Source organism: Phocoena phocoena, chromosome 15 (assembly GCF_963924675.1).
Source record: "Phocoena phocoena chromosome 15, mPhoPho1.1, whole genome shotgun sequence".
Taxonomy (NCBI): Eukaryota; Metazoa; Chordata; class Mammalia; order Artiodactyla; family Phocoenidae; genus Phocoena; species Phocoena phocoena.
In genome coordinates this window covers 10001754-10015012 of record NC_089233.1, presented here as the reverse complement: position 1 = coordinate 10015012, position 13259 = coordinate 10001754, and the positions used below count along the sequence as shown (strand labels likewise).

The 13259-nt window shown below is 51.9% G+C and overlaps 1 protein-coding gene and 1 non-coding gene across 3 annotated transcripts in view; one reads left to right on the top strand and one right to left on the bottom strand.

The window, feature by feature from the left end:
- Nucleotides 1-6619: 6619 nt before the first annotated feature.
- On the top strand, nt 6620-6723 carry LOC136135790 (U6 spliceosomal RNA). The gene has a single exon (XR_010656631.1). It is a non-coding gene; the product is annotated as a U6 spliceosomal RNA (small nuclear RNA).
- A 1239-nt stretch (nt 6724-7962) lies between these two features.
- The window catches only part of GTF2IRD1 (GTF2I repeat domain containing 1), a 77020-nt gene continuing 71723 nt past the window's right edge, over nt 7963-13259 (bottom strand). For both annotated transcript variants that reach the window (XM_065891914.1, XM_065891915.1), the window contains exons 24-26: nt 11715-11752; nt 9110-9228; nt 7963-8031 (exon numbers count right to left, since the gene is read on the bottom strand). In XM_065891914.1, the coding sequence (XP_065747986.1) occupies nt 7963-8031; nt 9110-9228; nt 11715-11752 (226 nt within the window). The remainder of the gene's footprint in view (nt 8032-9109; nt 9229-11714; nt 11753-13259) is intronic.

Below are 13259 nucleotides of genomic sequence, written 5' to 3'. Positions count from 1 at the left end.
CACAAAAAAGAATGAAATCTTGCCATTTGTGACAACATGGATGGACTTAGAGGGTATTACACTAAGTGAAGTAAATCAGAGAAAGACAAATACCATATGATTTCACTTATATGTGGAATCTAAAAAACAAAATAAAAAATAAAACAACAAAAAACTGGGACTTCCCTGGTTAGCGCAGTGGTTATGAATCCGCCTGCCAATGCAAGGGACATGGGTTTGAGCCCTGGTCCGAGAAGATCCCACATGCTGCGGAGCAACTAAGCCTGTGCGCCGCAATTACTGAGCCTGTGCTCTAGAGCCCGCGAGCCACAACTACTGAGCCCACGCACCTAGAGCCTGTGCTCCGCAATAAGAGAGGCCCGTGCACCAAATCGAAGAGTAGCCCCCACTCGCAGCAACTAGAGAAAGCCCATGCGGAGCAACTAAGACCAACGCAGCCAAAAATAAATTAAAAAAAATAAAAAATCCTTACAGATACAGATAGATTAGTAGTTGGCAGAGGCAGGGAGTGGAGGATGGGTGAAATGGGTGAAGGTGGTCCAAAAGTACAAACTCTCAGTTATAAAATAAATAAGTCATGGGGATGTACACCATGGTAGGGGGGAAAAATGAAAAAAAACGAGAAATGAGACTTCAAGAGGAACAGCAGATTTCCTGAGCAAGGAAGGCTTGTATCTCAGACTTCAGAGCAGGACGTCTGGAAGGCGACAGAGAAGAAAACGACATTCTTTTTGCTGGGGGATGTTTAGGAGATATTAGGAGCTAGTGTTTCAGGCTGTGTGTTCAATAAGCTCTTTTTTTTTTTCAGGGGACAATAGCACATTGTGTGGAGTTTTCTGAGAGCACCTGCTGGGCCGGGACCGCCTGGGGAGGTGGCACAAGAGAGGACCTTCCTGCTGGACCACAGAGCAGGGCAGACCCTTGTGAAGCAAAGGAAAGGGGAAGGGCCAGCCAGGCTGAAAGCCAGGGCAGAGGCGTGGAGGTATGTTAGGCTCTAGAATGTTCTGAGAACAGTAAGGACATGGTTTGGCTGGAGCCCAAGGCACACTGGGAGATACAGAAGGAGTTGTTGGGGGCTGGGCCCCAGATGCCAGAGTGAGGCCGGAGGATTTCCTCCTGGGGCAGTGGGGTCCAGCAGAGCTGTGTGCTGGCAGGGCCGGGTGTGTTCAGAGCTGTGGCTGAGGATGGCTCCTCTCTGTGCCACTTTTTCAGATGCCAGTCCAACATCTGTGAGCCAAGCACTCTGCTATAATTGGGGATTATGACAACACCTCTAATTAACAGTTTTAAAAATATGTGTGTGTATGTGCGCGTATGTGTATGAGTCTGTGTGAGTGTGTATACGTGAGATTGTCTGTATTTCTCTAGTCCTTCCAGCTGTGGCCTCCTGTTAATTAATATCCCTTTCCTGTGCACTAAGAGGAGTGCCTTAGCAACTTTTCTGGGCAAGCCTTGAACTGGTACCCATTCTTCCCTCCTCTTTTTTTATAAAATAAATTTATTTATTTATTTATTTTTGGCTGCGTTGGGTCTTCATTGCTGCACGCAGGCTTTCTCTAGTTGCGGAGAGCGGGGGCTACTCTTCGTTGCGGTGTGCAGGCTTCTCACTGCGGCGGCTTCTCTTGTTGCAGAGCCCGTGCTCTAGGCGTGCAGGCTTCAGTAGTTGTGGCTCGTGGGCTGTAGAGCACAGGCTCAGTAGTTGTGGCGCACGGGTTTAGTTGCTCTGTGGCATGTGGGATCTTCCCGGACCAGGGCACGAACCCATGTCCGCTGCATCGGCAGGTGGATTCTTAACCACTGTGCCACGAGGGAAGCCCTCCCCTTTTTCTTATTTTTTAAATAAATTTATTTATTATTATTTTTGGCTGCATTGGGTCTTTGTTGCTGCCCGTGGACTTTCTCTAGTTGTGGTGAGCGGGGGCTAGTCTTCGTTGCGGTGCGTGGGTTTCTCGTTGCGGTGGCTTCTCTTGTTGCGCAGCACGGGGTCTAGGCGCGGGGGCTTCAGTAGTTGTGGCTCGCGGGCTGTAAAGCGCAGGCTCAGTAGTTGTGGCGCGTGGGCTTAGTTGCTCTGCGGCATGTGGGATCTTCCCGGACCCGGGCACGAACCCGTGTCCCCTGCATTGGCAGACGGATTCTTAACCACTGCGTCACCAGGGAAGACCTCTTTTTAAGTGTACCTCTGTTCTTCTTCAAACAAGGAGGAAACGAGACAAGAACTCCTCCCAGCTGGAGGTTGCCCACTGCTTTTCCACCCCTTGCCATGTACGCAGAGCGGGGAGGGGCAGCTGCATGCAGGATCTACCTTGGGGCAGCGTTTGGTGGCCTGAATCCTCTAAGTCAGGCAGCCCTAGCTTTGAATCCTGGCTTGGTGCTCAATTTTTCCTAGTTGTGTAACCCTGGATAATAACCCTTGATCTTTTTTGAACCTCAAATTCTTCATCTGTAAGAGGAAGAAAGAATATTTACCTGGCAGGGCTGTGAGGACTAACAGTGCACACAAAAGGTCTTACCTAATGGCTCTGGCATTTTAGACAGTTAGTATATAGTGGTTATATTACTATTATCTGCAAAAGTGCAAGCCAGGTGGAGTGTTTTTCGTACCTCTTGTAGCACCTAGTGTTTATCCTGGCTCCCATTTCCTACATCTTAGGTGGGCCATTTCAGGGACATTGACGTTGAAACCTCGGGCTTCTGGAGTCTAAACGCTTGACCAGAAATCAAACAAGCAGGCTTTAATGGCGGAAAACAGGCAGAGGCACCTGTCCTGGTTCCCCGTAGATGGGAGGGTGACGGGGGTGGGGGGGCAAGGTTACTGGAATCACTAGGAAGGAGGATCTAGAGTTAAAGGAAGGGAATTCCCTGGAGGTCCAGTGGTTTTAGAACTTGGTGCTTTCACTGCTGAGGGCTCGGGTTCGATCCCTGGTCGGGGAAATAAGATCCTGCAAGCTGAGTGGTACAGCCAAAAAAAAAATAAAAAATAAAAAAAATAATAGAGTTAAGGGAAGGCTCACTTTCTGCCCCCTGTGGAGATGAGTGCAGTAATAACATGGTTTTATTATTTATTTATTTATTTATTTTACAGTACGTGGGCCTCTCACTGTTGTGGCCTCTCCCGTTGTGGAGCACAGGCTCCGGATGCGCAGGCTCAGCGGCCATGGCTCACAGGCCCAGCCGCTCCGCAGCATGTGGGATCCTCCCGGACCGGGGCACGAACCCGTGTCCCCTGCATCAGCAGGCAGACTCTCAACCACTGCGCCACCAGGGAAGCCCAACATGGTTTTTTTTTTTAAAGGAGGTGAAATTTAAAAATTATGAGGTGGAGGGTATTTCTGCCTTAGACTGGATGGTTTGGAGAGGCCTCCGTGGAGGGGACATTTCAGTGAAAGGTAAAACAGGAAGGCGTTGCCACGTGAGTTGGGAAGAAGGAGAGGCCTCTTTGAGGAAATGAAAGAAGGACCCCCAACCCCATGTGACAGAAGGGCAGTGCTGGGGAGACGGCCCGGGAGATGAGATCAGGGGAGCACGGGGCAGAGGCCAGATCACTCAAAGAGAGTCTTTGGGTTGTTGGGGTCCTGCTTCAATCCACACACGTCAACCTCTACCCCCCTTCCCACTTCTGCGTCCTCCGAACTCGATCAACCAGAAACTCTGACACCAAGAGCTGCCCATCCTGCGACCACCAGCCTCCAGCTCTCCTCCTCCACTGTCTTCGTGCCTCAGTTTCCCCACCGAAAAATCCTTAATACTCTTCTTCCTGAAGAGCCACTACACGAGGCTTCAAAGAGGTGCTACCATCCCTCTCCATCTTTGCTCTTCTTTCTCCTTCTCTGCCTGGCCCAGGTGGGGGGGGGGGGGGCAGACCCTACACCTTGGAGGTCAGCAGCTGAGCCTTAATAAAGCTTTGACTCCTTACTTAAAAAGGTACCTAGAAGGGTTGTTGTGAAGCCCCTGCCAGTAGAGCTCAGGCGCACCCTCCTCCTTTTTTAGCAGAAGGGAAGCAGCTGGGCAGGTGAGGGAGGCTCCCTGCAGGGGAACAGGTGCATGAGAGCTGCTCCCCGCCCCCCTCCGGCCTCACCCTCGCTTTGTCCCTGCTCTGATTATTGCTTTATTACTGTTTTCAGTCAGATATAATTCCAGCATTTTCTATAATCTTGATCTTTTCATTGATACCAGATTTCTATACAAAGATTTGTATATAAAATGATTATGTACCCACCAGAATACATCCCCCAGCAATTAGCACGCCTAAGATGCGGCTCCCAACATGCTTCTGCACATTCCTCATTTATTACTTTTGAAAGTGTTTTGTGATTTTTTTTTTTTTTTTGGTGCATGTGTTTACAAATCCAATAACAATTCTCATTTAGAGTTGCAAAACACGAAGCCAATTTTGAACCCAGACAGATGGCAGCTAAATGAAGTTTAATTAAAGAATGAGTGCTTTGAATCAAATCACTTTAAAAAGTACAGTACACTGAGATTCTGGAGAGGTTGCATAAACAGCATCTGGCTCTCTTGCAGAAAGCAGGGGATGCTTGGGAGGACATACTTGGTAAGGCATCCCCCAGCGTATCTGGGGGTGCTGGCTGGGCACACTGGGCAAAGCGAGCAGGCGGGGTGGGGGGTGGAGGGGAGGTGGCCAGCGGCCCCCAAGCACATCCTCCGTACTCAGCCCGGACACACCTCCCAAAGCCCGGAGCGCCCGGGACAGGAGGGGAAACGGACACAGGTCACCTCTTGGTTCAAAAGCTTTGACTTGGCGGGAGGGGGTCCGCCTTATGCTTTTATGAAATGAAGTCCGGCAACAAGGCGCGAAGGTTTGCTGCACCAACCTACCTATTTGCACACGTCCGAAAGATGACAGATGCAGAGACTCTGCAGTCCGCAGCGCTGGTGTTCCGGGGTTCCAGCGCCCTTCCCCGGGGCTCCCCGCCTCTCCGCGCAGTCGGCGGCGGCACCGTCTCGGGCACGCGGAGCCCCGCCCGCCCGGGGCCGGAGCCACTTCCGGCTCTGGCCGCAGATCTGAGCCCGGGGGCGGGGCGACCCTGGTCGGTCTAGACAACCGGGAGGCGCCAGCTGGGGTGCGGGGGCGCCAGGTGGACCCGAGTCCCAGGCCGGCCAGGCCGCGAGGAGGCCGGTGCCAAGGCTGCAGCCGCTCACTGCTCTGTGGCTGACGTGGAGAAGAAAGGGGACAGATCGGTGGGATGAGAGGCAGGGGAGGGGGACAGGCCGGGAGCGCCAAGAAGTTGGCACTCAGTGCTGCGGGGGAGGGAAAGCAGTGGGGTTTTTTAATCCAGGGAGAGATAGGATGAGATGGGGGAAGGCTGGGTGGCAAGAGAAGGGGGCTTGAAGGCAAGGTGGCAGCTGCAACGATGTCCTTGATCTCCTAGGCAGTTTATGCCTTGGGGGAGGTGGTCAGTAGAGGGGGTCGCCCCTCCCCCTGATCCTGGAGATTACAAGGCCAGCTGGGCCCAGGGCCAGGGGCCTGAGGATGGAGTGGAGAGCCCTGGCAGGTCCTGGGGCCACTGGCTGTGGCAGAAAGAGGACAAGTTTGGGTGGGGCATACCCAGCTCGTGGTTCTGGCTTCTTGCGTCTTTCTAGGAGGAAGCAGAGTCTGGAAGGCTGGGACAGGGCCTTCCCTCCCAGCTCTGGGCACCAGGCTAACCCAGAGGGCTGGCAGAAGCTCCTGAACCGTTTGGATCGTGTACTTAGCTGATTCAGGACTCAGTTCCTCCAAGCTGCAGGCTTCCTGCTGGACCCTGGCTGGACCCCGTTGTCACCCTGCCTCCTCTACGCCCCAGCACTTGCATCCAATTGACCTCCAAGTCCTGTTGGCTGCCCTCCCTGTTATTCTCCACCTGGCTCAAACCCCTGCCAGCTCTCGCTGGAACAACTACAAGAGCCTCCCACATGGCCTCCAGCTTCTCTCTCCTCTGAAGTTTCCTGGCTGCTGGAAGTGGACCCTTCCAAAATGCAGATCTGGTCTTGGTTCTCCCCTGGTACTCCGTGCTGTGGCTCTCACCACCATACCCCATCACCTTTACCCGGCCCACAAGGTCTTCCACCAGGGCCAGGGAGAACAGGATGCAACGTGCAAGGCTGGACCAGCAGAACCCAGGCTGCATTTCTGCCCCCGCCCACCTCTCGATCACAGCACCATGTGCAGGCAGCAGGCTGCTAGGAACACACCCACCTATCCGTCACACTTCCAGCCGCTCTCCTTGATTCGACTGCTCCAGCGACTCCTTGTTCCTGGAACTTCCAGGTTCTCATTCCGGGCCTCCCTGCCTTTGCACGTGCGGCTCTCCCCCGCTTTGTCCCACCGTCCTGCGCCAGCCCTCCCTGCTTTGTCCCACCAACTCCTAACGTGCTTCTAGGACCATTTCCTGATTCTGCGCTAGGTAAGGGCGCCCTGCCTTCCCCACCAGGACTGAATGAGCGGCCACTGGGTGCCAGGCCTGGACTACCGCCAGGCCCTTTTGACCTGTCTTTCTGCCTCCGGGCCGGTCTCATCCTTTCCTTCACCTTTCCACCTGCCACCAAAGAGGTCTTTCTGAGAAGCAGCTGTGACCCATCACTCTGCTTCAGTACCCAGAACTCTATCAAAAACCCACCCCAGGTGCTGGCTTCGGCAGCACATACACTAAAATTGGAACGATACAGAGATTAGCATGGCCCCTGTGCAAGGATGACACACAAATTTGTGAAGCATTCCATATTTTTAAGAGAAAAACAAATACCGTATGCTAACACATATATATGGAATCTTAAAAAAAAAAATGGTTCTGAAGAACCTAGGGGCAGGACAGGAATAAAGATGCAGACGTAGAGAATGGACTTGAGGACACGGGGAGAGGGAAGGTAAGCTGGGATGAAGTGAGAGTGGCATGGACATATATATGCTACCAAATGTAAATAGCTAGCTAGTGGGAAGCAGCCGCATGGCACAGGGAGATGAGCTCCGTGCTTTGTGACCACCTAGAGGGGTGGGATAGGGAGGGTGGGAGGGTGGGAGGGAGATGCAAGAGGGGGGAGATATGGGGATGTATGTATATGTATAGCTGTTCATTTTGTTGTACAGCAGAAACTAACACACCATTGCAAAGCAATTATACTCCAATAAAGATGTTAAAGAAAAACACACACAAAAAAACCCACTCCAGCCCTCCAGGCCCAACCCAAAGCCCCTTCGCCAAGATGCCTTCCCTCCAGCTATGGAGATTCCATACTTGCTTATCATACTTGACTTAAAAAAATATATATATATTTATTTATTTGGTTGCATCAGGTCTTAGCTGTGGCAGGCCGGCTCCTTAGTTGCAGCTCACTGGCTCCTTTGTTGCGGCATGTGGGCTCCTTAGTTGCGGCATGTGGGACCTAGTTCCTGGACCAGGGATCAAACCCAGGCCCCCTGCATTGGGAGCTCGGAATCTTAATCGCTGTGCCACCAGGGAAGTCCCCATACTTGACTTTTCTGACTTCACCTGAGTTACTGGGGCAAGGGCAAGCCGGCCCCTTACCACACTGAACGCTCCCTGAGGCCAAGGATGTCAGCCTAGCACTTTGCCTTCCGTGCTGCCGCATCCTGAGGTCATGTGACCCCAGCAGCAGCCAAGTGAGTGAAGTCTGTACCCAGGGCCCCGCGGTCAGGGCCACCGCCTCTGCTTTGGCAAGGACGGAGGGCCCGGGCAGGCCACCTGAGCTGGGTTTCCTGACCTCGTTCCAGTGACAGCTGCAGCCACAAATTCCAAGAGAGAACACGCAACAGGAACAAAGACAATGGTTTTTTTTTTTTTTTTTTTTTTTTTTTTTACTTATTTAAAAAGGCCTTGCCGGCAGGAATATAGTGTAAAAATCATTGGAAAAACTAAAAGGCATCGATACATATCCGAATATACACTTTGTACATAAATTACATTTCCTTTAGTCTTTCTGAGTGAGGTCCTGATTCGGCACTGAGGTCTAGTAATTCAGAGGTCCCGGGAGCTGCACGTTCAGGCCGGTATAGTCCACCATGTACATTGGCCATTGCTAGAAAGAGGGGGACAGAGAGCCCGGGTTAGGACTCCGGGTGACGTGGAGAGCACACCAGAACACTCAGCGCTGCTTTCTGAAGGGCTTCCTCAGATGCTATTTATTTTGAGGCCATGGAATGCCCAAAGACGGGACGGGATCTGTCTAAGGTCACGCAGTTCACCAGTGGCCATGGGGCCTGGGCTGGAGCCTTCTGACCTATTCCCACCTGTGTCCCGGGGGCTAACCATGTGAGCAGACATGTGGGGAGGGAATTGGGGATTGGCTCAGAACTGCTGGTCACCACCATCAACTCAGCCCCCTCCAGGCCTCAGGCTCCAAAGCAGCTGTCCTGTCTCTCTGGGTGGCGCGAGGGGCTAGGGACCCTCTGTGAGCACCCTGGCAGGAACAGAGGCAAAGCCTGAGCTTCGGGGCAGGAAGGGGTCCCAGGATAAACAAATCCTAAAGTCATTTTCAACTGTCTTCCAATATTCTCCCCATTTGGACTCGGGATTTCAAAGCTAATATTTTGAAATCAGAAGAACCCTCAAGTGTGTGCCCTTAATGAGGTTTTCCTCGTGGGTGGGAGAGAAAAATCCAGCCATATGGCAGAACAGGTGGAGCTTTGGAGGTGGGGTCTCCATCCACCACTGACCAGCCATGAGGCCACAGAGTCATGCAGCCTCTGACCCTGGTTTTCCTTGTCTACATAACCGCAGGGAACACCTCACAGGGCTGTGGCTCAGAGCATGTGATGTGAGCACAGAGATGAGTCTAGCATCTGATTGCCCCGGGAACCCAGGAGTCTGCTTGAGGTCCTGCCGAGCGGGTGGTCAGGTCCCTTCCCTCTCCTCGGCCTCAGCTTGCCCATCTGCACAGTGGGGGTGTGAACTCCTTCCCCGGGCGCCTGTGGGCACCTGATGAGAGGGCGGTGGACTGTCTCATGGGTAGGGCAGGCAGATGTGTCTGCAGACTCTACTCAGTGCCCAGCATCTCCCCGCACCCCAGACCCATGCTCCGGAGTAGACGAGCCTGCCCGAGTGCCGGCTGAAAGCCAGAGAGAAGAGCAGTCGGGTCCAGGTCTGTGCAACTTTACCACGAGTGAGATCTGGTTGGTGGATGCCACTGACTCCGGGTTAGAGGAGGAGGAAGACGAGATGGAATTCCCTTCGGAGACCCGCTTTCTCTTGCGCTTGGGGATGCTGCTGTCTTTGGCTGGTGGGAGAAAGGGTTGCTGACGCCGGGTGCCAGGTTCACTGTGTCTTGGCCTCCTAACCCCCCACGGAGAAGGCCGTGCTCTCAGGTTTGAAGTCCCCCTCTCAGCACTCAAGGCTCCCGGCCCACCAGCGGCTGAGGCCCATCTCTCCGGCCTCCTTCCCTAAGCAGCCCCACGCCCCACTCTCCCACCTTCCTGCTCCCGCTCACCTGTCTGCTTTGCTAACAATAGAGCCTCCTCCCCCAGGTGGGTCTCCCCAGGAGGTTTCCTTATACCCTCCCCAGACCATGTAGCCTGTGGGCTCCCGGCCTTCCCAGAACTCCCAGACTCTGAGCCACACAGACTTAAGTCTTAAGGGGAGTCACTTAGTGGCCAACGAGCCTTCATTTTGTCACAAGTAAAATATAAGATCCTGCAGGCTTGCTGGGAGAGTCACATGAGCTAATGTGCCTGGTCCCCAGTAAATAGTCAGAAACCGAGAATTGGTATCAGTATTGTTGCTACTGTTACCCTGATGTGTGATGACCCAGATCTGATTTGCTGTGAATGATGACAGGTCACAGGTACTAGTAGACAGGCAGTGTCCCAATGGAAAGAAACCCTGGTTTAGAGCCAGAAGTCCTAAGTTCAAACTCCACTGCTGCCACCTACTAGCTGTGTGACCCTGGTAAACTGATTAACCTCTCTGAGCCAAAAGGGGACAACTGTGATATGAGACTCAAAGGAGATTATGTGTATGAAAGAGCCTAGTACCAAGCCCAGCACACAGCAGGACTAGCAGGGGTCGTGTTGCTGCTGAATTCAATTCATGTGAATACGTTAAGACTTATCAAAAAGATTTGCAGCTGTATATTGGGGAATTCCCTGGTGGTCCAGTGGTTAGGACTCTGCACTTCCACCGCAGGGGACCGGGTTCCATCCCTGGTCGGGGAACTAAGATCCCCGAATTCTCAAGGCCAAAAAAAAAAAAACGATTTGCTGCTGTGTGATGCACAGGTGGGGACTGGGCTTGACTGAGTGGATGGACAGGTTACTGACACAGCCCACCAGAAGTGTCTTAATGACACAGCATGAGGGCAGGCTGGGCCCAGGGGGCAATTGTTTGTTCAGCTGCTGAAGCAAAACCAGAGCCTGGCATCTGGGATGTGGTATAAAGACCCCGGGAAATAGGAGACTCTGGAGGCAGGAGGAGCCCAGGTTGTGAGCCAGGGAGGAGGAATTTTTGTAGGAGGCTCCACATGCAAACAAGTCAGAGGTGCTGGCCCAGGGCTGTGGACCCTAAAGATGGCCATGGCAGGGGTGGTGGTGGATGTAAGTGACAGCATCCAGTCTCTGATCATTTGTCCCAAACTCTCCTCCCTGAGGCCTCCGTGGAGCCTTCTGCGTGTCTGCCTTTGACTTGGGAGCAGCTCCCAAACCTAGTCACCTCCCTACCATGAGTGCCTAGTGCCATGCCCGTGGCATCAGCACACGGGCCTGCTGGTTGCCTGTGCCACCCCAGGCTGTGGTGTCCCAGGGGAACTGGGACCATCTGGAGTTGGACCATCTTGGGTCTCAGGCTGGGGTGGGGCCACCTCGCTGAATTCCATCACTGTCCCCATTAAGCAGCCACGCTGGGGCCTGCAGTCCACGGTGGCCTGTGGTTCAGATGGATGGTCTGGACATCAGGTTCTAGGCGGCCACCAACTCGCTATATGGCCTTGGCAAGTCCCTTCCCCTCCCTGGGCCTCAGTTTCCCAGAGGTACCATGAGAGGTGGGACGAGATGGGTGTTTCTTAATCAGAGGTGCACCTCCCAATCCCCAGGGCTCCATCCTCTCGAGCTCTATGGCACACCTGCTTAATCAGAATCCCAGAGTTTCCCAGGTTCTTGCGCCCTGAAAGGTTCCAGAAGACCAGGGTCTGGTGCAGGTGCTGCCCTGCAAATGCAGGCAGAATCTAGGGGGCCCAGCCAGTCTCGGGCAGCGCCCGCCTGCCTCACCCCTGCCGACCCCACGTCACCCCTCCTCCCCTCCCCAGGTGACTTCCGCCATCCTACCTGACGCCCCCTCTTGCTGGTTCCAGCCTGTCCCTCATCCTCTCTAGCAGATCTGACACCCTCTCTAGCTGATCCTCTCTAGCCGATCTGGCCCTCTGTGGCAGGGCCTCTCTGAAGGGTGCCTGCAGGCTTCCTGTCCTTCCAGCACCTGGGGATACTGGCACTGCAGAGGGAGGTCTCAGGCTCCCTGGGGAGGTACTAGGCAAGGGGACTACACTTCCCTCTATTGCGTGCCACTTGGCCCAGATCTGTCCATAGACTCTGGTCCCTGAGAGGCAGAAGGGTGGCCTTTTTTTTTTGGTTTGTTTCCAGCCACACCACGTGGCTTGTGGGATCTCAGTTCCCTGACCAGGGATTGAACCCGTGCCTCCTGTAGTGGAAGCTCAGAGCCCTAAACACTGGACTGCCAGGGATTTCCCAAGGATGGCCTCTTTAGCCTCTGACTTACCTGGCACCTTGGCATCATTGCAGATTTCTGCAAAAGGTCTGAAAAAGAGAAAGATGAGGTGGCAGTTAGAAAATGAGGTTTCCCCTCCTCCTTCTGACCTGCTCCCTGAGTCTGGGCGACATCTCTCATGAGATGACATGAGATGAGATGCCGCCACTGCTGGAACATTAGCCAGGTAAGACCTGGATGAAAACGGTCAGCATCCCCGCCCAGAGCAGGCGTGTGTTCGCCAGTCTCGGGACCTGGTTTCCTCTAGAGAGCAAGGGTGTCGTCTGACCAAGTAATCAAAAGTGTGTGCCTAGATTTATGTAAATGGATAGTTGAGACGGTAGTATATCTTAATATATCTTTTACTTTTTATTTTATTGATTATTTTACTTGCAGTGTTATTATATGAACCAGCCCCCACAAATTAGACGTAACCTAAATGTCCATCAGTAGAGGACATTATGGTCCATCTAAACAGTCGTTAAAGGGAGTTATCATGGAAATGGATAATGGTCAAATACACGCAAGATAGCCAGAGAGGAAACAGCAAGTTTTACTTACTGTCTACAGATAAATACTGTTTGATCTCAGTTTCATTTTTCAAAATATACATCTAACAGGCATTAAAAGAGAAGTGGAAACGTTGAAGGAAAACCCCAGAATGTCTTTGGTGGTTCTCTGTGGAAAGTATGCCTACAGGGTGTGGGGTGGGCATTTTCTCCTATTTTCCAGAAGTTACTTCAGGGAGTGGAATGTAGTTGGGAAGGAAGGGAAACCTCTACTTTTCATTTGAGACCCCTCTGAATAATTTGATTTTTTTGACACATGCAAATACTATTTTAATTTTAAAACATGGAGTATAAAATTGAAAAGAAAATATGGGTAGAGGAAAAACTAAGAAAGAAATGCACCATCAGGGACTTCCCTGGTGGTCCAGCGGTTAAGACTGTGCTCCTGATGCAAGGGACCCGGGTTCAATCCCTGGTCAGGGAACTAGATCCCACATGCCACAACTAAAGATCCTGCATGCCGCAACAAAGACCCGGTGCAGCCAATAAATAAATAAATAAATATTATATAAAAAAAAAAAAGCACCACCAGTGTTAACTCTGAATAGGAGTGTTATGGGTTATCTTCCTCGTTTTTTCTACTTTTTGTATTTTCCCAAGTTTGCTGTGTGTATTGTTTCTAAATCAGAAAATAATCAAATAAACTACAATATTTTTTTAAAAACCCTATAAGGATATATAGTAAAATACAGACAGCGGTTGTCTCTGGGGGGTGGGGGTACTGAATTACTGTTATTTTCTAAATACAGTAAAATGGGTAAACATGAGGGGAATAGTAAAAAAAAAAAAAAAAAAATCAAATTTAATTAAAATCCAAAAAGTAAACAAACACCCATGAATGCTGAGGCCTTGTGTTTCAGTTGAAAGGGGTTGTAATCAGGACATCCGGGGCTACAGACTGAATGCTAGTTTCCCCAAAAATTTAAATGTTGAAACCTAATCCCCAATGTGATGGTATTTGTTGGTGGGGTCTTTGGGAGGTAATTAG